Here is a 26,823-nt window from a genome sequence, read left to right on the forward strand (position 1 = left end):
AGCAATGAAAACGGGCAGGAGAAGAGAAGTGAGGGCAGTCATTAAGCAAGTGATTGGCATCAGGTGAGTTACCACTGGATCCTGCTGGAGCGCCTTGGGAGGTAAAAGGTTGATGCTCACAGAATATGTATTTTATAGGGTATGAAAGAGGGAGAAGAGGTGGATGGAGAGATGTCTCGGTGGCTAAGAGCACTGGCTGCTCTTCCAGAGGATTTGGATTCAGTCCCTCACTCCCACATTATAACTCACAACCATTTAGTCAAGAAGAACACCTCCTGCCAAGAGGATACAGGGGCAACCTCTGAGCTTGTGTAAGAGTATTTGCCAGTGCCTGAATGGAGGAAGGAGAGCCAGCCTTTTCAGAGTTCTGCTGTGATATTACTAATACATTTCTTGGGTTGCTATATTATCTATGAAGAGTCATCCCTGGGAAGTCCATCCTCCATTAGCCAGAAGTAGATGACTACAAGAAAACCAAGCCTGGACGCATGCGATTGTCAAAGCAAATATGCTACCCAGACCATCTGAAAGCAAACTGCCTGCACTCATCTTTCCTGTGAAAACCCACTCATTTTGGCTGAGAACAGATGGCGCTTGGCACATTCTGCACAGCCTGAATATTGACCCCCCCCCCGTCAGTTCTGACATATGCGGTACATAATCACCTCTTCTGTCTTTTAGCACCCTCTCCACTACCACGATTTTAAGAAAAAGATGTGTTCTTGCTGCTGCTCCTGTGGAAGAGGCTAAAATCCTGCTAATGCTTTCTGACAAGAACTTATCTTTGCTCCCCCTGCTTCTTCCCTGCTCTCATCAAACCCCTGGGAGACTCCTGAGTAAAGGAAATTACCCACCCACCACCAACAACCTGGATAAATACACTTGCAAGACTACTATGGGTTATGGAGCAAAGTGATGGTGGAGGAAATGACAGGTGGTGATGGCTACTGTGGTGACAGGGTCAGAGGTAATGGAGGTGATTATAGTGTGTGTAATATATACTCATATGTATATAATTTATTATATATTATCAAGGTGATGATGAAGTTGGTGAGGATAGACATACCAGTTAAGATAATGAAGCGATACAGGCAGTCGGAAAAGGAAAAGGAGTGTTCGGTGAGGAGGTGGTGGAGTGGAAGTGGTGGTGTCAGGAACCACAACAGTGGCAAATGAGTAGTTAGAAGAGACTCAAGGACAGCTTCTCTCTTAAGAACTTGTCTACAAGTGCCCAAAGCATGATGAGCCACAACAGGCCAAAGGAGATATAACCACGGTGCTGACTCTCTGAAGAACATGTAAATAGATGCAGCATCTCACATAGATCTAGATCAGGTTTTAAGAACGAAGGCAAGTTGGGTGTCATCATTGGGATTGTGTTGAAATGGAACATCTTCAGTTCTATACTCAGTGTCCTTGTAAAATATAGCTGGCTTCTTAGGACCAACTGAACAGAGCATGTAGACTTTGTCTTCCAGGATGAGTGTAATATCAGACAGAAGCCGATAGCTGGGGTCTATAATTTTTAATAATTTTAAACTAGCTACAAAATGTCAATCACTTCACAAACCAACAGAGGAGACAGGAGGGATTTAATATACATGCTGTAATGATATTTATCTCACAGTTTATCTATATTTCATTCATTTATATAATTTTTAAAGGTTTCTTTATCAGCTACTAAACATCTCAGCAATTTGGTGTGCATAGCTCTAGATTAAGCAACAAAGAATTGTACTGATGACAAACCACAGGGAAATAGTAATCAACAGGAGGCAGACTTCGAAGATCTACATCTTCACACCTTCCACGGCAAGAGTGTTGTCTCCAAAACATAGCTTTCAAAAGCAGCAAACAAATCCTATATTACACCCATTTCACATAGTTTATGCCAAACATGTTTTGCTAGAAATGATTAAATGGTGTGTCAAATCCATGTTTGTTGTTGTTTAAAAAAAGAAAAAGGGGATGATTATGGCCAGTAAGTCTGTATGTTGACAGGAAAAACGTGACACAGCTGCAGGTTTTGCTGGTATGACTTAATCTTGACAGTGTCCTGATACTGAGCATGCGTTGTTGCTTTGTTATTGTTGCTGTTGTGTGTGTTTTCTTGTCAGTATGCTACTGTCATGGAAAGTTTTTGTTTAAGTAGGAATCTAAAAATCTATTTAGTTCTCATGCATAAATGCATAAATCACATCACTTTTAGTGCAATGCCTGTTATGTAATTTCACATTGTCTAATCATGAAACCATAAGGACAGATAATAGCCATGAGGAACCAAAGACAGCACATTTGGAAAGATTCAGAGCCTGACACCCGAAGAAAGGAGACAGTGGCAGGAGCTCTGTGGAATGTCACAGTTTTACGAGAACAATACTGTGTATTGAGAGAATCAACAGCACATCGAGCATTCCGAAATTGTTGTCATTCAGCAAACGCCACTGAGAAAAGAAAAAAATGAGACCCAAGACATCTTCGGTTGGGAATCAGAGCCATCGGATGACTACTATGTACAACTTTTGGAACGAAAGAGAGCCAGAGAGAACAAAAGACACATAGCATCATTGGGAAGCTGACAGACCACACAGGACACTTACAATGGGGCGATTGTGTGTGCGTGTGTGTGTGTGTGTGTGTGTGTGTGTGTGCAAGACCTACTAGGTAATACCATGAGAAAAGCATGAAGGGGCTCTCTTGTCCAACAGCAGTTGGAGGAGAGCACAGGAGGAGCGCAAATTTAACCACTTCCGAGCATCTTTGTTGCGCGTTGGTTGGCTTCATCGATTCTGGTTTTGTTGGAATCAGCCTAGAAAAGAGTAGAGAAGTTTTAGATTACTCCTTAAAGTCCCATTCACTGCCTTGGTCCACTCAAATTCTTGTTTTGTGAAACAACCTTGAAACTTCCCCCATCCAGAACCATCACCTTTTTCTTACCTCCCCTCCCCCACCTCCCCCACCCCGCTAAGATCATTGCTATTGGCCTTAAGTGGACAAGGTCAGGTGGAAACTTGACTTGGATTTCTGACCACTTCCCTCACTGAATAGCATCTGCTTTTTGATGACACGCTTATTTATTTCTTCTATGCTGAAAAGGTACTCAACACTCAATGACCTGTGGAAGCAGTCCTATCGGTTCGACTGAACTGAACTGCTACCACTTGCTAGATCCTTCTCGGCCTACTTATCCAGCAGAGTCTGTCTGAGCCAATTGCATCTTAGGTCTCAACTTTCTTGTCTACAAGAAGGGCATGGTAAGGAATAGTGCTAATGAGCGTGACATCAACAGCGTTTTACTCATTAAACCTGTATGACACTAGCCATTGGGTGCATATGATCATTTGCTACTTTTTCCAAGTAAAGAAGCAAAGCAGATAGAAATACTGTCTAGAATCTTAGTAATTTAGGGAAAGTCAAAATGTAAGCAACCTGGATTCAGAAACCACACTGTAACTTACTCCACTACAGAGGTTTCCTGTGATGTATTAATTGAGCATACATATATAATGGACCTTAAAAATGTTAGTCCTAAGATTAAGTACTTATTGTGCCATATCTTACAGTTATTGTTATTGAGTTGAAATTTGGCATGTTCAAGTTATTTACTGGCCTTTAATACCACTTTCCTTTTTTAAAAAAATATAATTTAAGCAAATCGATTCAATATTCCTTTGGCGTTCCTGTTGGGACAGCCCTACATAAGAGGATGTTGTCGTTAAAGACAGCAATGTTCAAGGGCCCTTTTGAAGGCTCACTTCCATGAGTTTGGTTACAAGTTTACCTTTAACAGAAGCACAATTGCCATAATTTTGTACTATGCTTCCCTTGGCCTGGGGATTAACCTATTCACTTTTTGGGTTACATCTTACTGTATATACACCATGAAACCCAGGAATGCTACAAGGTTAGACCTTTAAACCTTAGGAAATGAACTGTTCCCATGACCACGACCATGGAGAAAGGTAAGTCAGCAAGTAGAGACTGTTGCTCTTTCCTTTCACAGGTGGTCATGTTGTTTGTAACTCCATAGTCTGGCAGAGGAGAAAGCCCCCAGGTGGTCCAGGGACACCAGAGTTAGTTTTCTGATGAGCGTTATCACTCACTGGCCACAGGCTCCGCATCTACTTCTCCACTTTCCAATCTCTACTAGGTAGGGTCTTTTATATTCAATTTAAATTTGTAAATTCCTAGGATACTGGAGTCATCCATATTCAAACAGAAATTTGGAAAGTTGAACAGATTTCCAGATTATTTACAACTGAATTATCTGGCTATGGTTCTCTGCCATCTGTTTGGTTAATCAGGAGTTGGCTTCAAGATGAGTATTTACATCATAAGAGAGAACACTGATTTGTCCTGATTATTCTGAATTATAGACACATATATGAGATTCCCAGGAGCCTCATTTGGAAAATGGATAATCTCTCCAATTTTATTTAGTTCCCAAATTCTTCTTCTGTACCTACAAACTGTGTTAGGAATAATCATACGTTGGTGCCAAGGAAAATTACTAGCTTAGACCAATTTGAAATGTTCCTTTAGATTGAGTTGTGTTGTTTCTAGACTGAAAACAGAAAAGCTAAAGTGAGAAAATAATCCATTTTAAGAAATGTCCTTTCTGAAGGCAAATGGAGACCGTTTTGTTTATGAATGCACTGCCTGACCTTCCCAAGGCAGCTTTGAGGATATTTAGGTAGAGCAGAGGCTATTCCAGGGATGGTCTCCAAAGACAGGGTGGACCTGGAACACCTTAAGTGGGTGTCTGTGACTTGCTTTTAAGTTCTCCCTGAAGTAAATCCAAATTTCAGGTCTATAATACGTGACACAAAAGTACTACAATCTTTCTTACGTTTCATAAAAGAAATAGCACATTTTAGACATCAAAATCAAAACAAACAAACAACAACAAAACCCCAATAACAATAATAACAAAACAACAAAATATTCATTCAGGTATGTCCCTTGGAAAATGCTTCTACATTCACTGTACTTATGTGCTTGTAGATTTTTTATTTGTTTAATGGAGGCTACCCTACCCCAGTTTTCATGTTTGATTTTAGAGGATCCTAAGCTTGCTAATGTTCTCAATATGCGCTACATGATTTCCCTTTGTAAAAGGCCACAGTATCCACCAGGGAACCCAGACATTGTTAGAAGGAGTCCATCTTTCTGAGTCCTCAACTTCATGGCGGGTGGTGTATTGGCCCAGATCAGACATCTAGAACTGTGTGCTTACTATTTGCACCAGATAATTCACATTCCAGGGTGAAGCTGTTCTCCAGTCTTTCAGGTTACAGAGCTGGTGAACAGCAGATCTCTTTTAGAAGTAACCGCCTTAGTTCTCGGGTGCTGTGTTTCCCACTGACAGAAGATGTCGAGGGCTGCCCAGCCCGCATCTCACACATCTACTTCCACGGACTCTACCTTGAAGTTTGAACACCTCCATTATCCCTTTAGCACCAGGTTGCAGAAAGCATAGGCTAGAAACTTACTTCTAATTTCCAGTTCTCTGGAACAACTGGGTGTTTGTAACTTTGGAAGACTACATATAAGCACCCATCACCAAGAGCATGAAACAATTTCTTATAAATCCCTAAGAATATATGAAAACTCTTATTGTTTGGAACTTGCCAGACATCACTCTCAACCCAAATGCTGATGGGAAAAGACAGTGATGCTGAAAGTGGGGTGAAGATCATTGATGGAGTCAGGAGAGAGGAAAACTCTCTTTGCGTTGCCTACTGTGTGGTTTTAACTCAATCCTATACATGCAGAACCTTTCGAATATAGTTAGCAGAGACCCGAGCATCCCTGAGAAGGGTAAAACCGGTTAATGATGGTGCAGCACAGTAACACAATGGGCTGGGCTCAAATGAGATCTGTTTTAATCATGTCCAGACTGTGATGTGGGGGATAAAAGAAAGAATTTCTATTTCAAATATTGATCAAACTAATTTCTAAAAGGCAATTATGCCCCTTCTCCTTAACTCAGTGACTCAGCGGTCTAGGGTTGATGCAAACCAGAGAAGCTATTTTTCATTTGCAGTGCAAGGCTTACTACAGAAAGTCCTCGCCACACTAGAGAACTACACCGGCAGAGGGAGCAGAAGATGGGCTCTGCTGCCTTTCCAGGAGCAATAAATGTTTCTTTCTTTCAAGTTCCAGTAACTCAAAGGTTGACCCTGTTATCTGAGTAAAACCCTCTCTTCTCTGGAACCCTGCTTTCTTTGTTGAGCTGTCTGCTTGCTTCTGAGTCAATCTGGTCCACGGATAGAAAACAAGCACTTCCTGATTTCTCAGATTGCTTTTCCTTCTGGAAAACAGCTCGACAATTATTTCTTTGTTCATTTTTCCTTTGGGGGCGATAATGGCTTTGGTCAGGCGGCATGGGCTCCAGCATTTTTTGAACTTTTCAATACGATTCTAAAATCCATTGGCTCTCAGTGCATTAAAAGCTTTATCATAGCCAGAGCTGCTAAGCCATGGCAAGCATGTTGTAACTTGCAGACAAAAGCAAAGCACAAATATTTTGCCAGCCAGCTCTGACATTAGTGAGGCTCATTACTGATCAGGCCATGTTTGGTGGTCAGATATTGCTTATCTGGAGCATATATGAAACAATATTATCTCTTCTTCCCTCCAAGGTACGGAAGGATGTTTGGGGACCAAGAAACCACTACTTAGCGTTGTGACTTAAAAGATTAAAAATTAACCCATTTTGCTCCTGGCAATGAAAAAGATAATATAAAAGAGATTTAAAATCTCATATTAAGAACTTCAGGATCTCACAAAGAATAAACACACAACATAAGAGTAGCTAGACAGAAATTATACCCATAAAATCATTATTAAACACTTAATGTACCCATCTCCCCCTGTTGGTATTTGAACAGTTTTAAAGATTATAATTAATATTCAGCATGCTAGTCTTGGGGATGAGGAAAATGCAAAGAAAGAGAATTAATGTCTGATTTCTACGGTGAGCAGTTTCATGGTTTAGGCTTGGCTGTGGGAATATGATTTGTCTCATTTTCATGTGTTCTAAATGCCCAGCACATGCTTGACATGGGAGAGATTTAGACAAATCTTCACTGCATCTAATTGTGTGCTCTGGAGGACTTTTCTAGCATGCCCAAGGCCCTATACTCAATGTTCAGCACTGCAATAAATCAAAACCCAAACTACATTCTAATCCTCATTCTAGTTCTGTTGCTGAATCCCATGTTTTTGCCTTGAGAGATTAAGGGTGAAACATCCAGCAGCTAGTGCACCTGGAGGTCGCCGTCCCAACGGTGACTGGTAGTTACCACCTGGTAGCTGTGGGCTCACCTTCTCCATGATCCTGTCGATCTGGCGATTCTGGGTATCGATCTCATTGCCCATGTCCAGGGCCATATGACGGAGGTTGCCGATGATGCCGCTCACCTGCTCCAGGTTCTCATCCATTTCATTTTCCCGGGCATCGTTTGTTACCCTGGGAGCCAAAGAGCAAGTTTGAAAGACAGAGAGTGAGAAGAAAGTTGGTATTGTTTCGTCTGCATGTACTGGCTTTTTGGGATCCTAGTCTGTTTGGATGCTCACCTTCCTAGACATGGAGGGAGCGGGGAGGAACTTGAACTTCCCACAGGGCAGGAAACCCTGACTGCTCTTAGGACTGGAGAGGGAGGAGGAGAGGGAGTGGGGGGAGAGGGAGGGTCTTGGGAGGAGGGGCGGAAGTGGAAATTTTTATAAATAAATAAAAAAAAAGAAATAAAGCTTGTGGGAAGGCTACAGTTACCTAAGGAGATATCTTAGTCTTATTCAATATACCAACATGCCTTTACATCAAATGTAATTTTAAAATCTGTGTTTTGAGCATATTTTGCATAAATATGCAACAATGTATTTGGGAGCTTTGAATTCTATCTTTCTCTGATAACATTTGGCTACGAAGCCAAGGCAGGTGGAGATCTTGGTTCACCCTCCTCATCCTGCCCAGTATTAATCTTGCAGGTATGCACCTCTCCCCCTGCTTTGACTTCATAGTTTTAAAGAAGGCATTAAATTATATTAAATTAAATATATCTATTTAATTTTATGATTTCTAAAACTACATCATTTCCTCATTCCTCCATGTTTAGTGTTTCATATTTATTTAGCCTTTCATATTTATTTATTTATTTACTTACTTACTTTTATTTTTCCAGACAGGATTTCTCTGTGTATCCCTGGCTGTTCTTCCTAGAACTTTCTCTGTAGGCCAGGCTGGTCTCAAACTCAGAAACCTGCCTTGCTGTTCTTTCTGAGTACTGGGATTAAAAGCATGACCCAACATTACCCAGCCTATTTTACTTATTTTTAATTTGTGTTTATGTTGTGTGTGTGTAAGAGAAAGAGAGAGAGAGAGAGAGAGAGAGAGAGAGAGAGAGAGAGAGAGAAAGAGAGAGAAAGAGAGAGAGATGTGTATGTGTGTGTTCATGTGTGAATCCTGGTACGTGCCATGGTACCCATGTAAAATTCAGAGGACAGCCTCTTTCTAGCATGTGTACTAGAGCATCTTGCTCATCACCATGTAATGTCATGTATGAGCTTTCGGGATTTCTCCAGCCCACTTCCCATGTCATCACAGGTACACTAGAATGATAGATGCACACTGCTACATCTGGTTCTCACATGGCTTCTGGGCATCTGAACTCACTTGAGTGACAAGCGTTTTATCCACTGAGCCATTTCCAAGCCGCCCCATACCTTAATTGTATTTTTGTGAAGATAAAATCATTTATTCTGAGGGACTTCAGGTCAGAGGATAGAGGCAGAATTATGTAGTGACTATGTTTTGTTGTTTTTGAAACACAAATCTCCAAGATTCAACTTGTAAATGGAAAAAAGAAAATGATGTATAGAACCACAGCGCTTGATCACTTTGCGGCCTTGGGACGTGCATCAGTGTGGACATCAGTGTTAACCTGTCTGCTCTTGATCCTGGGAACTCCCGAGAGATTCAAAGAGAACCACTTTTCGGATCATTTTAATACACACATATGTGAGGTCATAGGTTGGACAGGGGCATTGGAACAGGTGCTTTCAGAGCAGAGAAATGTGTATCTGCTGGCTTCCATTGAATGGGTAGGAACGGAAGGGCAGGAGCTGGTTCACAAAGCGTTTTACCACCTTTTTCCACAGGCCAACTTGAAGGTTAAGAAGGTACTCTATTGCCAACAGAAGGCATCTCACTGCAAATAGAAGGCACTAATTACAGAATCCTCCTACTAGTTACAGTAATGAGCTAAAAACTGGAGGGGTAAACGCCTTTCCCCACGGCAACTCCCAGAGTGCACTGGCCTATTTCTTCTTTTGTACATTTTGTTTTGCTTGAAGCCTTGTTTCCATATATAGCCCAAATTGGATTTGAGCCTCTGGGCCTCTTAAATGCTGGGATTACAGTCCTGATCCACTACGCCTGGCTTCACTAACACATATATTAGTCCAAGCCAGAGAACATTAAAAAATTTAAGAGAGCACCTCCTACCATTTACATTTCATTTGAATGATCATCAACAATGAACAAATTCTTGTGTGTCATCATTTCTGGTCCCAATACACAGCAAAATCCCCCGAGCTTTACAGATCATAGGCACTTGCTTGTGTCAGGGTCAAGCCGTGTGGATTCAGTTGCTGTGTACTTGGTACAGACACTAGTCCCTCCATCACTCCTCCTTCCCTTTCTCCCTTTCTTCCTCCTGCATGCCCCTAGTTGATACTAATATAACCACTTTCTTCAAAATCATTTAGAGGTAGAACTGGAATAGGAATCTATAGGGTTACAGGTACAAATAGAGACCCTACGCCTTATGAATCACATTTGAATCCAGCAGCACTGGTTGATCAACAACGACAATGACTTGAGGGTAGACAGTCATGAGGGCATACATACTCTTACCTATGTTGAGTTTTGGTATGACAGTCTACACCAGTGATTCTCAGCCTTTCTAATGCTGTGACCCTTTACTACAGTTCCTCATGTTGAAACCCCCAACCATAGAACTCTTTTTGTTGCTACTTCATAACTGTAATTTTGCTACTGTTATGATTCATAATGTATATACTTTTGGAGACAGAGGTTTGCCCATAGACTGAGAATCACTGGCCTATATATGTAGTCATCTAAATATGTCTTAATTGTTATAGTTTATACTTTCTTTGACAAAATTAAGCTGTTTTGGCTAAGACAAAGAGATGATAGTGTGGAATGGACTGGTGTTGGGGGTCCGAAAATATAATATCTTTCCGTTTTCATTAAAAATATTTGGCTGTTTTCCTGCTTGGTTGTTTTCTCAGAGCTGAGTTATTGGCTGATTTATGTAACTTGAGATTTTAAAAATCGGCATTTAAGTTTAAGTAGATATTAAATAGATTCTCAAATTAGTGTTTGCTTCTAGATCTCAAAAGAAGTGGCTAATGTACATCTAATTTTCTCTCTCTCTTTTTTTTCACTCAGATCAGTTCTTTGACTTTCTGTGTTCTGTGCCTTGTGAAGCTGGCATTTTTGTTTGCTTCGACTTCCAATGGGCTTTGGACTGAGGGAGACTGGAGGACAAGAGAAGCAGGGCTTGGGGCATTTCCTTCCCTTGCTCATTCTAGCCAACTCTGCCTATGACTACCTTTCACTACCATAGTACCCTTTTGTAGTCATAATTGTTGGGTTCAGGTAATAGTTCTTGCTCCTATCTCCTGAGGTAGGTAACAGTTCCGTGCTCCTACGAGGCTATAAACGCTGCATCACTCATGTTGTTTAACATGCCTCTGTAACAGTCTCTTTAATCAGCTTGCCTAAAGTAAGCCCATGTCATCCAATGCCTTTCCACAACCACTCAAATTCTAGATGTGCTCATGGGATTTGCCTTGGCTAGAGACACTCTGGCAAATAGCACCCAAACCACAATTTGGAAGGACATTGTGCTTTGGGTCTTGTCCTCTTGACACACTATCATCCCCATGAAGAAATCCAAGCTCTTTGTTGGAAGATCTCATGGAGGTGGGTAGATGCACCTCGAGTGATAGCCCAGCCCCAAACTAGAGAAATCAGTGAAGGTATCACGAATCTAGTCCAAGCTCCATGAGGGAGCCCAAAAATTCTTTGTGGAAGAAGGTAAACTAGTTCAGTGCTGGTGATCCATCAAGAGAGAAATGAAGGAAACTCACCTGCGGATGAAGCCACCACTGATGGCCATCTGCTCCCGTTCATCCACCACACGGGCAGGCTGGCTGGCCACTACTCCATCCTGGTTATTGCCCCAGGCTTTTTTGTAAGCATCACTGGATTTAAGCCTATGCAAAAAATTGGGTGAGTGACAAAGCACAGGGTGGAGCAGCAAGCTCACAGAAATTACCAATTCTTTAAGCAAAGAACCGAACCAAGCAAATGAGTTTTAAATTGAGGCATTAGAGAATACCGATATATCATAATCTGGACCCAAACAGTTGGCCACCACCACGCCTCAGCTACTCAGTATTTTATTTTCAATTGAGCCAATTTCAGTGGTCAAGACTTATCTTTGGTTTGTTTTATAGTTTAATTGGATAAGACTTAAGATAGCGGGAGAACATTCAGTTCTATTTCAGTGACATGGTTATAATTTGAGACACAAAACACAGAAAAACATACTGGCAGACAGACACAAAACAAGACTGCCAAGTAGAGGGTGTACATTACACCACAGTAACACAGAATCATGAAGAAAAACATACTTGACCAAGTTTCTAACACATTATCATGCAACGATCTCTGCTTGATATATTTTCCCCCAACGAATGTGTGAACTACATTTCCAACGCTTCATGAAAGACACAAAGGATTGGTGGTTGGCCAAGGGTGATGGTCTCTGGGCTGCCTCTATAGTGCTTCGAATTTGATAATATATCGGTACTTCCAAACAGTCACCATACATCCAGGGTTGATGTACAAACCTTTGTCCACAGAGACAAAAAGTAAAAGAAGCATAGTGAAATGAATGCAGGAAAATAGAAGAGAGAACAAGCCATCTAGCACCAAAAAAGAACCCCCAGCCCACCCTGTGTCTTCTTCATGCACCAGCTACAGGCATGAGTAGAAAGTGAAGCATTCTCATTTAAGCCAAACTACTCCAGAAGTTGACCATTCTCGAAATAGGCACTAGCAGGACAGTAATAGCCTTCATGATGATTTGAAACGCAGTTCATTAGCTTCTTGGTTGGGCCAAAGGGCAGGGTAGTGTACATACAGATTCCTACTTTAAACTATCCTGGGTTATGACAGGGGAGAGTGGTTTGGAACAAGTGTGGTCTCCATGGGCTACATTTCTCTGACCTGCCTTGGAACAAAACTTAAAATCCAGGCATACCTATTGTGCCCAATAGAAACATATAGAGCATATTTTGGTGGGTGTGTTGTAATTTAAGGCAATCAAAGATGTTTCTAGGTTCTTTGCATAGTAGAAACCACATGCTATTGAGTCCAAGAACAACATACATCCTTTGGTCCCATTTCACAGTTTTTATTCTAAGGCACCAAGGTTTAATTCCCCTTTCCTCTTCTTTCTCTCACTAGAGGGCCAAAGCCATTTCTTAAACAGGCTTTAATCCGTGCGGATTGAGGTCCAGGAAACCATGGTGACAAACTGGGAAATGGACCAATGCGATTTCACCAACTCCCACAATTTACTGTCACAACTTAACTGCACCAAAGGGCCATGGATGCACTCCATGAATGGTACAAGGCCACCAAACGAAGTTTCGATATATTTACAAGAGTTTGTCTCTCCAGCCCACCTCCCCATTGGCTCCCTTTTGGGTTGCAAGAAGCTGTTTGGACTTTGTGATGTTTTCTGCTATGTAAAATGTCTGCTATACCATCTTTGGCAAGGTCAAAGGAAAGGGAAATATGCGTTTCCAAAGAGAAGGCAAACCACTGCACCAACAACGCTGCACAGACTCACATTACGGCCGTACATCTACCATAGTCCTTCGAAACATGCCGAGACAGGGCAAAGCCCCCAGAGAGTCCAGGGCACCACCAGCCACTGCGTTGTGACACATGGTTTTTAAAGCATTATTTACACACATTAGGGAACACTTCACTCAAGCTTTGAAGCTCAATTAGGGTCTCTTTAGAATTAAGGTATTAGGGACCACTGATACATGGATTTAGTATGGGGTCATGTTTCTTCAGAACCCGAGGAGCCTCCTCAAGGAGCCCTACCTTCCCCCTTTCTTCACACACAATGATGAAGGGGTGGGGGTATGTCTGTTGAAATTCACTCCAAATGTGGGGTAAGTTGGCTCTGAAAAGGGTTTACAGTCAAATCTTGACTAACTGGAATGCTTGTCCATGAGTCATTTTGGAGAATTCTGTGGTTTTACTAGTGAACAGGAGACTCGGGCGGGGGGGGGGGGGGGATTTGTTTTAAGGGTAATTGGTAAATATCTTTCTCAAATTTTTGAGCTAATTTTCTCTTTAGGAGTCTTTGAATATGGGCACAATCTAATCTTCCCACAGTTATGGCTTATATTGATGTGTCTGATGATCTTTTAAAATCAACTCTAATTTGTCACTTATGAATTTCCTCATAGGTTGGGATTGTAGCATAGAGACTATGTAAGACACTGCAAATGAGCTAGAAGTCCCAAAAAACAAAACATTTTAAGTCTGGGCTGACTGCCCCCTCCCACTACTCCTGTACCACTTTTCTTTGGCTAAAATCAGAAAAGGGGCAAAAGTTTGGGCAGCTGAGGGGTCCAGTGATCTGGATTCCAGTTAGCCAGGTTTTACTGTAGAGAATTCTTTTATTTATTCATTTTTTTTATAAAAAAGATGATTTTTTTTTATTGGTAAAATGAGCCCCTCCCCTCCTAAGCAGGAAGTGGGATATTTCAAATCAGCCTCAAAGTTTAAAGGATGTGAATGGTCATATAATCTGCTCAAAATGACATCAATTTCTATTTCTAAAAGCGAGGATCAGGAGAGCTTTTGGGTAAAAGGCTTCTTTTAAGAGGGAAAGGGGGAGGGGAGAGGGAGATCAGGTAATGAGTTTAATTTTCCAAATGCATGTTGGGAAATCCACTCATGCATTTCCCCCCCCACTGCTAGCCAAATGAAACTATCTTCTGGAACCCTCGAGTTTTGGGTTCTTTCTGTTGCAAACCTTTATAACCACATGTCACATTTCTGCTACATTCCAAAAAAGCGTTGCAGAACCTTGAGAACAGTTAAATGTTTTGTGATGTCGTGCATGCAAAAACTACACATTTCAACATTTCAGCCAGTGTACAGGCAGATCTTCCAAGCGGAAGAGTTGGAGGGGTTGGGTCCCATTTGGGACGGGCACTACTGCATCTCACTGAGGAGGATGCCTTTGCACCGGATGAGGCTATAGCACCTCGTGACCAAATGCAGGAGCTGTGTGGACAGTCAAGAGGGAATCTGCCACACACTTTGACTTGCAGAGGCTTACGTGGGCCAAATTAGCCTGTCTCTTTTATTTCTGAGAAAGAAAAAAAAATGAAACCTTGATACATGCATTTCTAACTTTCCACACTTACCCCAAGTCTGTTCTAAATCTCTAGTTTTCATTCTTGGGACTGAGGAAAACAGTGTGCCCTGAGTGCCTCTGTCTCAAAGTACACTTTCTGGAAAATGTTGAAATGTTCATCAATAAAAATTGCTGATAGTGAGGCTTCCACTGCAGTATGCCTGATTTTTAATGCATCAACAGTAACTCCCACTAGTATTATCTATGCTATGAGATGAATGCATTGGAGACGGTATTGATCTGTTCTGCATGCCACATGCTCATCCTGCCTATGAGCCTGCAGGAATGAGCTAGTCAAGGCTTGGAGATGAGCCTTGGGAAAACCAAAGCTTCAGGCAGGCAGGCAGCACCTACTTGTTACAGGGACACACACAAAGCCCGCAGAATTTTCCTAGGTCCGTCAAATTCTTTTCTGCTTCTTTCATGTCCTTATTGATTTGGTCCATCCCTTCCTCAATGCGTTCCAGTTGTTCTGATTAAACACAAGTATTTTATCCCCACAGAATGAAGCAGATGGAAAAGGACAAAGAAAAAAAAGACAAAACTTCAGACATTCACTTTGACATTAAAAAAGAAAAATCAAAAAAAGAAAAGAAAAGAAAGAAAGAAAGAAAACTGGACGCCACAGATTAGAGCTGGGACCCAGTACCTACTTGTTACAAGGACATATGAAAAGGCCACAGCATTTCCCTAAATCTTTTAAATTTTTCTCGGCCTCCTTCATGTCTTGGTTGATATGGTTCATGCCTTCTTCGACACGATCGAGTTGTTCTGGTTAGGACAAAGGGATGATAGTGTGGAATGAATTTTTTTGGGGTTTCCAACAGAACATGAGAAATGACTATGTGAAACAGAATTAGAGAGAAAGAAAGAGAGAGGGAGAGGAAGAGAGAGAGAGAGAGAGAGAGAGAGAGAGAGAGAGATTGAGATTACAATGCATTATCCAAGAGGATGCATTGCTGTAGACGGCTGCTGCTGTCCTAAGTAGACATGGGTGGAAGAAAATGAACAAGAACGATGCTCAAAATAGTTTGCAGTTCAGACATGATGGGATGGGATCAAAAGGTCTGTTTGATTTTGCGTATCCAGGGAAACAGCAGTGTATTGATTTAGACACCAGTGAAAACCAAGAGAAAGAAAAACAAGGTGTTAATTTATGTTTAAGGGGCTCCCATTCAATGCTTCGAGGAAGATTATCTGCTCCAATTTCAAAATATCTGTATCTTTTGGTTTTTAAGTATCCCCAATCAGATAAAAGGAGAAAATAGAATGTGTTTACTTCCTTGTGGCAAACAACAGAACAGTAAGCAGGAATAGACATAGTTATAAGTTTCTGCTCTTCCCCAGCAGTAGCTGTATAGCCAAAGGTGGCCAATGGTCTGTTCTTGGTTTTCCTTATTTAATTCATAGGAGCTGGAAAAGAAGGCAACATCAGCATATCAATACTGTAAGCAAAACATTTCAATTCATTTCTTACCCCGTGAGCGACTTGCTACAAAAGCTGGGGAAGACATTTTATTCTACCCTGGTTCGCTAGTGTCTAGGATGTGGACCTGCTAGCAACAGACCTGGTCAGAGAACAAGGAGAATGTGCGTCTCTTTGGAGGAGGGGCAATAGATTGGCACATAGAATGGCACTGTGTCACTGCTGCAAGGAAAGCTGTCCTCAGTGCATCTGAAGCACAGCTCGATACTCATGAAAATGAATCTGTTCTAGGTTGCCAGGGTTACATAAACCAAATTGATTGATTTCTCAAAAGTGTCACCAAATTAGGGTAGCTGCAAGTTTAATGAAGGGGACTTGTCAAGTAGCTTTTAAGACCGTTAAAGGAGAAGTGCAATATGATGTCTTGGCTGTCTAATTATAACACCCAGTTACACCCTACTCCTCTTTCTGTCTATATTCTCATGCATGCATTGATGATTGTGCCTCTAGAGGCAACGGCATGCCTAGGGTATAACACATGCGCATTTCTTGCCCAAGGGCCTAAACAATCACCTAAAAAAAATTTCACATAAGTGTGTGATGTGGAAATTGTCACTGTGAGAGCTAAATGAGGCTTACTGGTGACTCGAGCAGGGACAGCATGAATCTGGGTACGAAAAGATTATTTTTGCTCTCTTCAGTAAGGCAAAAAAAAGAAATTGTCACTGATTAGGTCTCTGCCACCTCTACTATGTTTTGCAGAAGCTGATGGAAACACTGCAGTGTTTGGTCAACGTGGAGGGACAGTGGCACCATTCTCCTGTCGAGTGCACAGAGACGGGGATGGCCCAGAAATCTTGACACGCAAGAAGAATTTTCTCCCTTCCTCATATTTGAGAGAACGCCCCTTTCTCTTGCCTTCTTCCCTTGCTGGTTTGTTTATTTGACTTTTTGACACAGGATCTTCCTCTATAGCCCAGCATCCTTAGCGCATGGAAGCACAACCATGCCAAACTTGATTTTTTTTAAAACTAATGACTTAACTCCAGTTTCCTTTTAAGAACATAATAAATCGATTTGTGAATCAAATTTAATACTCGAGTGCGAGGACTAGGGCATAAGGGGAAGGACACAGTGTTTTCAGGAAACTTTTAAGTTTTTCTTCCTCTCCTTCATGTCTTGGTTGACACGGTTCATGCCTTTATCAATATGTCAATATGTCATTAAATGAAGAACCATGATGCATACAGATAGAAAAAAAGTTGCTGGTAGCTTGAAGAGCGCTGTGTTAGGGTGGATTTAAGGAGGTACCTGGGCTCAAAGGGCAAATTCACTGTAGGGCACAAACAATGGCAGCAATGCACATTCAGAAGGGGTGCATCTTCAGATGTCTGTACCTCCTGACGCATTACTCTTAGCTAAGAAAAGAATTTACGCTTTTTTCCTTTCTGCAAAAATCCTGACTCTCTGCCAAGATTTCAGATGCCTTATTTCTGGTGCCTCTAGGGAATAAGAGGTAATGGATATGTGTGGACTGATCCTAAGTGCTACATCTATGAGTTAGGCCATTGAAAGATAAAAATGAACACATTCACATTCACACTTGTGCAAACTGCGTTCTTCCATGGTTTACAGCTTTGTCAGCAAATGTTTGACTGAAAGAGAAAAATCTGATGCTGAATTTGATTTGGAAAAAAAAAAGCCTAGAACTATTTTGTCCGGGTATTCTAGCTACAGTATGAACTTTACTGCGCTGAGTTGCCAATGCTTGTGGGCATGTTTGACGCATTAAGACTTGGTAGCCTTGGAATAATTCCCATGACGCACTCTTCAGGAAGTTCATGAGAGAATCCATGTCTTCATTTCATTCCCGTGTAGAGCGGCATCTGTGAGGGTCTCATAGTATATTGTGCAGGGCTGACTACGTTTTCTCTCCCTAAGCTTTGTGTTTATTCTTGGAGGTTGAGAAAAGAACAATTTTTTTCATCATGAGTATCTTCCAGTCTTCTAGTAGACAATAGTGCATGTTGTTAGCAGAGACTGAAACAATTATTTTTCTGCCATGATATCTCTGTGATAGATTCACCAGTAGAAGATAGATTCTTGGGGATTTGTTTAGACATCTTTTCTTCTACTATCATTTAAGTAGAGGAATATAAGACCTTCGAATACTCAGTCTGGTCCTAAAGTAAAAGACAGTAACTGTTTTACCTAGTATGTATACCTTCATACAAATATCCAGGTAAAGGATACTACCTAATATGATTTCCATTTTCTTTAATGCTGATGAACACTGTGAAATTCATTTAAACAAAGTGAAATAGCCACATATCCACACTGGCTACAACAATGGACAATCTGAGCCATTCTGAACTGAGGTTGGAGAGTGGATTAGCGAAGGGGTAAGGCATTTTGTCAAACACTGTTTTGTAGTGCCATTAACTCTAGGATGGTTGGATGGCCTCTAGAGTGACTTTCCTTTTGCCTTTTATCTGCCAGCAGTAGTCAGAGATTTTACTATTTAATTGAGAGCTCATCACAGGTACGTTCTCAGAGATCCTGGACTGAGTCATCAAAACCAACAACCCAGAAAAGACTAACAAAAGAAACAAGAAAAATGGAAATTGAAAGATAAGAGAAATCAAGTTAATATAGAGCCATTAAGGCTTTATATTATATGATGTCTTGAGAGACATCGTTTTTAGGGGAACAAAAGTCTCAGGGCTCTATATGCCTCCAGAGTCATGCTCCTTGGTGCCCCTGACAGCTAGGTCTAAAACAAGAATCCCATAAGGACCTTCCCAGTGTGACTGTTCAGTTGGAGAACCTGCAGAGGTCTGGCCTGCCTCCACAGCAGGGGCAATAGTTCTCCAGGAGTTTGGTCGTTGCTTGCCGTTCCTTGAGCAGCTGCGAGGTAGAAACGGTTAACACTCTGGATGTCAGGCATAGACAAAATTAGTACAGCATAAGTTGGAGGGAAATCAAAAAGCAGTTACTGATCTGAGCAAGCAAACATTGCACAAACAGAATTAAATATTGTTAATTTCATATTTATTAAATTAAATAAATAAATTGGCTTCTTAAGATGCAAGGAAGATGTGGTTGGCACACCCATCTGTCACTTGCAAAGGCCCTAAGTTCCTAATAAAAATGGAATGTGTACCTTGCCAGACAAGCCCCAGATCACCCACTTTTGAAGATTTACAACTGTAGTTTTTATTTATCTATTTTTTGTCAGAATGAGCTATTTGCTACACATCTGCTAGAACACAAACTCTCATGGGAAATATGCTTACTTGAGGACTGCAAAATAGTTCAGATGAAAACATTCACTATCCTGTGGGGGGAAAAAATCTGTCCTTTGCTTTTTTTAATGTAATAATAGCTAGATGCTTGTGGGAATCATCATATTTAAGAATTATAATTTTTTTGCACATGTATGGGGATTTTGGCACACTGTACGTCTAGATTTTCTTCATCAAAGTACAAGGATATTTTTAATTCAGGTAAGCAGGCTGTTCATTTTCTACCTCTCTTCCTCTCTCTTCATCTGCGATGCCGGGGCCTTAAGCAAGGACCTCATTGTAGCTCTACAGCTGAGCTACATCCTCAGCCTTTCTCTCTCAGGCTCCACGTCTCTGTCTATTGTTTTCCATATCATGTCTTTATGTCAGTACTTTATAGAGAAGGAAGAAGACATTATCCCAAGTCTTTACGCGGCTGAAAGCTCCTTTCCCCGCATTGCTGACTACTAACTGAAAGAGCTGGTTTATCACTTATCCATGTGGGCATCTCTATCTACAACTTTTCATGCTCCCCACATTCCAGAGTTGAGACATTGCTACTCAGATCAAACCAGAAAGTAATTACGGCAATTCTTAATACCTTTAGAACAGAACTCAACTGGATTCTTAGTTTTAGGGATTTCAACCAACTCTAATTTGAACAGTGGAAGAAAAGTGATGAGGTTGATGTATAATTGTTTTTTTCCCTAGTTTTTACAATCATTTGATGTTTATTTTGAAAAAAATTTAATGCAAATAAATATTACAAAAACAAAAGCCCCTTTCTGAGAGCAATGGAAAGAACCTGTCAGAGAGGTAGGGTGTGGCTTTGCATCGATGGGCTGCATAGCATTCATATTTAAGGTCATGCTTTCTCGAGATGCTACAGGGTTAATACCTAGGTATAGTGGGGCTGCCAGGTTTACGGCGTTTCTGCCCAGCAAGGTCTTCTCTTCTCTGCTTAGGGGTGGCAATCTTAGCTCCTGGGATCCCCATTAGCCTAGCTGAGACCTTCTCGGAATAGATTTTTAGTCTGGGGTTCCTCCCACTCTATCCTCCTTTTCTTTCCAGATCCTTTTCTAGGTGTTAGACCCATATCACAGTCCAAAGGGTCTTACAATCACACCCAGCGATGATAGACTCTTACTTTCTATTTCCATCCGTCATAGGTATTCCCTAATAAATCTCTAATGCTTCTAATTACTTCTCAGGACACCTCAAATGTTATGGCTTTCTGTCTTCTCTTCTTACTCCAACCTGAACCCTCCAGAAGTCATTAAACACTTATGCACTGTGTTGAGGGCAGAACATCTCTTCACAGGCATAGCCCAGCTGACTTAGTTGATCTTCCCATGGACAGATATTTAGATCATTCCTAGTCTTAAAAAACTACAAGTAAGGCATATTCATTTTTCTTTACATAATTGTTAATGTTTAACTACAGTGCAAAATTCCTAGGAATGGAATATTTTGGTCAAAGATAGGTGCACTTCAAAACTGAAGATGTTAATATTAAATTGTTCCTTATAACATGTGTATCAGACCACAGCATCCATTGAAAATTAAGTGTTTCTATTTTCAATTTTTAAGTTTTGGGTCAATTTGCCAAAAATTGGCATGCCATTATCTCTGATGCTTGAGACAATATTTTACATGTCTACTTGCAAAGTGAAGTTTTATATCTTATTCCTATTTTTCTTCTTGTTATTTTCCCTTTGATGACATGCATAGGCTCTCTACATTTTAAGAAAAGTGATTGCCAGGCTATCAGCATGGCAATTTTTCTCTCAGCTTGAAATTTTTGCTTGGAGTTTATTACGGACCTGCTGGAATGTGTTTTACATTCTTATATTTGCTACTGGAAAAAAAATCACAGTCACAATTTTTTACAATGTCTTTGCAAAGTATAAAAATGTTCAATTATCTCATTGTTATAAGAACACAAAATGGAAACAGGTAAAGAACTTGTGGTTTGAATTATGTACATTATATTACCATATTGCTAAACATTTTGAGTCCATTTAAAAACATGGGATTGCCTATATAGTTTCTACCTCAATGTGTAGAGATGATCTATTAACATCCTTACTCTCTGAGTTTTGTTACTCCTAGCCTTTCCAAAAATGCTTTTAAAATAGATAAAATATTATGATTGGTTAAAATTTTTACTCTCTAAATATCCCATGAAAAAATGATTTTTAGTTATTCTGGGGAAACCTCTGTAATGACTTGAAAACCAAAACTTTCAGATACTAAATTTGGATGGTCAGAGGAAATGCATAACCTCATATACTATATTTCATAACTTGGATATTAGTGGAAGAAAACGAAATTTATTGGGAAAGTTTGGTGGTAAGAAGAATGGGCAAATTCTCAACACTGTCTAAAATATTGTCTTTTTAAGAGACACACAGAGATTTTGCCTTTAAAATCTGTTATCTTGATGTATATAGTAGAGACAGCTGTATCATTAATTCAGTCATGAAGAAGACCTTGACATCTCCACATTTAATATATTCAATAGAAAAAGAAAATTAGCAAGATGCGCTTTCTAGAACCCTTACACTTATATATACACATAACACATGCAGAATGGCCACTGAGGGTGCACAAAAAATTAGAAACTGTAACTTTATTCAGTTGCAGAATTGTTCTTACTGAAAAAATCTGAACTTACCTCCTTGTTCATCCAACATAACCAAAGTCCTGATACCAGCATCTTTACTCTACATTCCAATAATGGTAGCAAAGTTGAAAAGGAGTTAGAGAGAGAAAAGAGAAAGAGAAATCAGTAAGGAGACAATTATTCTTAAATATGGAAAATGAAGAAGGACCAAAGGGAAACAAAGGGAAGACACACGACAAGAGCATTAAGGGGCTAGGTAGGGACCAGAGGCATCGAGTAAAGGGTGAGCTTCATCAGTGACTCTCAGGGCCATGTGGAGACAGGTAGTACTCCCTCCCCGTTAGGTGGGCCTGTGTCCTCCAATACAGTGAGTACACGTCGGGATTCATGTAGTTAATACCATACAATAATTCTATGTCTGGAAAGTAAATACATCTATAATTTTCATAACACAGAAAGCAACATTTTCACAGTCTTCTAGGCTGAATTTTTTTCCTCTTGTAAGTTTGATCAAAAAGTGTCCGTTACCGGCCAGGGGAGGGATGCCCTATGGGAGATCATAAGAATCTTGGAGTCCTGGTGCTTAGGTTTATCATAGAAGAGTATGGCTTTCCAGAGTCTGAGAAGCACAGCTTAAAAGAAAACTGACTCTCTGACTTTTCTCTGTGGAGAGAAGTTCTTCAAGATCCGGAAGATGGAGTGAGATCAGAAAATATTTTTCTCTGAAATCCCCAGAACTGTACAATGATGCAGTGTGAGAAAACCACTCCTCTCCTGGGTTGCTACACTTTTGTACAGCAATCTCTAGAAACAAACTTCACCTCACTGATTTTGATCCACACAAACAAAGACCACCTAGGTTATTGTGACAAAAGAAATGGGAGCAGATGGGAGAAGAAGAAATGAAGATAATGTCTTATTTGATTTGGGAGTTTCCGTTTCTAGGAATCTGACCTGCTCTATTGCGTGCTACAGGGGGATACACACCAACCAGAGAGATCATGGACCACAAAAGGCATCTTGAAGTCTTTCTTTCAGTATATTTTGAGTGGACTTCCATCTCACATCTTAATGACCCCTTCTCTGCACTTCTTAGCCATTAAGTAAGAGACAGTAGAATGAAAAGCAGGTAGCTTATTTAGACATAATGGATCTGACAGTGCAGAAGCATGTTGGAGAACATTTTCTGCTCGAAGATCCTGTTCCATTCTGCTGTTGATGGAAGATGGAGAAAAGTTGTTGACTTTTTATCAGCCTAGTTCTTATCTATGTGTATGTTATATCATTCTATGATGTATTTTGACCCTCACTTATTTGTATGATGCCCTAGAAGTATAATTTTGCATTTTTCCTATAGGTGCTGCGTGTTTCAAAACTAGAAATGAACTAGTTGGAAGGAGCAAGAGTGTTTGACATTGTCTGAGTTGGGGAGTACATGAACAGGAAGTGTTAGAACAGGAAGCCTGGGAGTCAGAAAAGCTGGATTGTGCTGGAAGGTTAGGTGACTCTTTCAGTCTCACCATTTCCCACATTGAAAGTAGAGCTAATGACAGAAAGTAAGAGGATGTGGTTAGTAAGTTGGTTTATTCATCTTTTTTATCCCCTTTTCTTCCATTCTCTATTATTTCATTTATGTGTTTTTCATTCACTTATTCAATAAATCTGTACTGGATAACCACTCTGACCCAGACATTAAGGATAAGGGATAAGAAAATGTATAGCTTGTCTCTCAACGGTACGTCTCAATGTGAGAAACAACTTGGTCAACAGGACTGGATTCAGTAAATGATTCTAAATTCAAGACCTCTCTTTGACATCTTACTGCTCCAATCTCAACTGTTCTATATCTCATCCCACCCTGTGGTCAGATCCCCAGTAATAGCTTCTTACTTCCTACTATAATAAGGATGATAAAATGAGCTCTACACTGCTGTGCTCTTGTACCCTGTAAAGATTTGTCACTTGTATTGATTTAATAAAACGTTGATTGACCAGTAGCCAGGCAGAAAGTATAGGCAGGGCAACCAGACTAGGAGAATTCTGGGAAGAGGAAAGGCTCAGTCTGCAGTCACCAGCAAGAAAAAAAAAAGGAATCAAGATGAGAATGCCTCACTGAGAAAGCTACCGAGTCACATGGCTAAACACAGATAAGAATTATGGGTTCATTTAAATTATAAGAGTTAGTTAATAATAAGCTTGAGCTAATAGGCCAACTGGTTTACAATTAGTATAGGCCTCCGTGTGTTTTGTTGGGACTAAACTACTGTGGGACCTGGCAGGACAGAAACTTCCATCTGCACTACACAGTGTATCCATCTCAAAACTAGTTCATCTCATGGGTGCCTGAGTAGGGTTCAAGGAGGAATACATTCCAATGTCGTATTTGATTGGAAGGGACTTTCAACATGCTTAGAATGAGCTACTACCCTAAGATCATTTTGCTAGATGTGGAATTCTCAAAGAAAAAGAAAATTATGTCAGAGTAAACCTGAAGTGCTCTATGTGGGAACCCATGCTCTGCAATGGGGTTTCGTGCCCATGAATATCGTATCTACCATTTCCTACAATATATCTGAAGCAATTTACTTAACCACGGAATGTCTCAAAGTTCTTTGAATTAAAAAGAGAGATCAAAGTACTAGTAAAATGTGGCTATACGGGTTAAATTAGCTAACATATATTTGATTATGATGGTGATAATGCTGGCTCTAAGCTCAGTAGCTGGCACATGGTAGGTCCTTAATAAAGGTTTGAACTTAAATTTGATTCCATTATTTTACAAATGGCTTTATCAAAAAAGCTGGTTTTTTTCTCATGAGATCTAAAAGACAGAGGGGAAGGGGCTGGGAAAATACTGCAAAGGAGGCAGAATTGGAAAGAATACTCTTTCCAGTTCCTGGAAGAGTTGTGAGCTTTAATGCCTAGATTGAGAATGAGAGGAAGTGTCTCTAGTTTTACCTGAGTTCAATTCTTCATTTGTGCTTGAATTTGCTGGAGAAATAGCCCATCTAAAGGGAGTTGGAAATGCGTTTTTTTTGTTTCTTTCTTTTGTGAAATTTATTTTTCTATTTTTATTTTTAAAATATGTTGATGAATTTATTTAGTCAATGAACCAAGCCAGTGCTTATAGAATATTTTGTTGCTGTCTCTTTGGGATGTTTCCCCAAACTCCAGGACATCTTCCCTAAAGCCTGAGCACTCCGGAAATCTCTTAAACTCTAAAGGACATCACATCAACTTATTAAAAAAAACCTGCCAACTGATTTGATAAAATTTTTAATTGAAAGTCTCACATCTACAACTGTGGCTTTTTACAAGGCTCTCTCCTTTTTATTGCCAAAGCATTATGAAAGATAAGCAGGCATAGAAAGAGATATGATGCTGAGACATTTATGAAATATTAGTGTTTCAGTAACTATTTCAGGAAGGCTCTGTGGTGCTTTGAAATATGCCTGCCTAAAGTAGTCTGGTTTATTCTAGCTCAAGCTTCATAGCCCAAGACACTGATCTGCAGACTTCACATCTGCATTTAGCATCATCAGAGTTGACTTTTTCTTCTCAAATATTTTCTCCTGGAGAACATCTTAATGATCCTCTTCTAGATTTAATCCTTCTCTCTTTTTTGCTCCCAAGGCAGTATGATCTTGAGTTTGGACAGCTATTTACATGTTGGTTTCCCTGCAGTAAATCAATTTGCATTTCTGTCCTAACTTCAATGTTAGGTATTGTATAAACATTTGTTGAAATGTATCCCCCAACTTAAATTCCCAACTCCAGGCTGTGGACCAAGTGTCATCGAGTCTCTAACCTTTCGTATCTGTCTGTGATATTCAGGTTTTCTGAAACTTTCCCATTGACCTCAGAGTAACTTTAGATCATCCTTGAGATGTTGGCGTTGACTTCTATTAAAAGTTAGGTCCCTAGCCTCCTCTGCTCGTATGCTCTGGAGTTTATTAGAGATAGCATAAAGCTGTGCTTTCATGGGAAGTGGACTATTTGTCTTTGGGAGACTTCCCAACTCTAGTGACCTTTCCTGTCTTTGAAACTGAATTCAATGAAAATTCAGTTCAATTCAAATTATGTAGCACTGACAGACTTTGGGATTGTGAGTAAGATCCTGGCATTTCAAAACCCATATTTTCCACATAATTTCTGCCGTTGATAAATATTTAATACTGATTCACTTTAAAGAGAATTCCTTTTTTGATTGAAAATCAGAACATCATCTGAATAGCCAATACCCTAGACATGAAGAATGTTTCACTATACATAGACAATGACCCAGGAAGAAGTAAGAGCAAGCCAGTCTGCTCTAATAATGCCTTGCTCACAATTCCCTAAGGATGGAATGTCTAACAGCCTCCTCTTATTTATTAAATAGAAGAGATTGCACCCATCTCTTTCATTCCTTGATCTAAGACTCAACTTCATGCTTGATGGAGAAACAATTTTTGAGAAACAAAAACCACATAATTTGAGACTCCTACTTCAATCAGTGGAGCTCTTATTCTTAGAATAAATTAGAGCAGTCAGATTGTTTGCAAGACAGGCTGATACTACTTCCATTTTCAGAAGACATACATGAGAGAAGGGTTCAGGGTCGCAAGACTTTGAAGGACAAAGGGCCAGTTTATTTGGGTGAATTCCAACGCACTTATTCTATTATTTTCCACAGTCTGGGCAATGTTTCAACACTGCACAAGTGAACAAATTGGAGACAGCTTGAGAAATTTGCATCATATGTGCATGTATTTACACAAGCAAGTGAAGAGTGAGTTTGGAGGCTCTCATTGTAGGTCATGAAGTACAATGTGATAATACTGTAGCACACAATAAAATAATTTATAACTGTTAGCTAGTGTGCTCCTTTCATGTTAATCTCAGTTCATGTAAGAATGTTCCAAGCTCTTTCTCCTTTTGTGTTTTGCTTGTAACAAATCG

The 26,823-nt window shown here is 40.2% G+C and overlaps 1 protein-coding gene across 2 annotated transcripts in view; it reads right to left on the minus strand.

Annotated features, from left to right (window-relative positions):
- Positions 1 to 1,510: 1,510 nt before the first annotated feature.
- Snap25 (synaptosome associated protein 25) overlaps positions 1,511 to 26,823 on the minus strand; it is a 73,168-nt gene continuing 47,855 nt past the window's right edge. Inside the window, exons 4-8 of one of the 2 annotated variants that reach the window (XM_048455425.3) lie at positions 21,934 to 21,982; positions 14,901 to 15,018; positions 11,182 to 11,307; positions 7,330 to 7,474; positions 1,511 to 2,809 (exon numbers count right to left, since the gene is read on the minus strand). In XM_048455425.3, coding sequence (XP_048311382.1) covers positions 2,741 to 2,809; positions 7,330 to 7,474; positions 11,182 to 11,307; positions 14,901 to 15,018; positions 21,934 to 21,982 — 507 coding nt within the window. In that variant the 3' untranslated portion in view covers positions 1,511 to 2,740. Of the gene's footprint in view, positions 2,810 to 7,329; positions 7,475 to 11,181; positions 11,308 to 14,900; positions 15,019 to 15,199; positions 15,318 to 21,933; positions 21,983 to 26,823 lie in introns of both variants that reach the window. The other variant, XM_048455427.3, reaches the window with a different exon arrangement.

Source organism: Myodes glareolus, chromosome 10 (genome assembly GCF_982192425.1).
Source record: "Myodes glareolus chromosome 10, mMyoGla1.1, whole genome shotgun sequence".
Classification (NCBI taxonomy): domain Eukaryota; kingdom Metazoa; phylum Chordata; class Mammalia; order Rodentia; family Cricetidae; genus Myodes; species Myodes glareolus.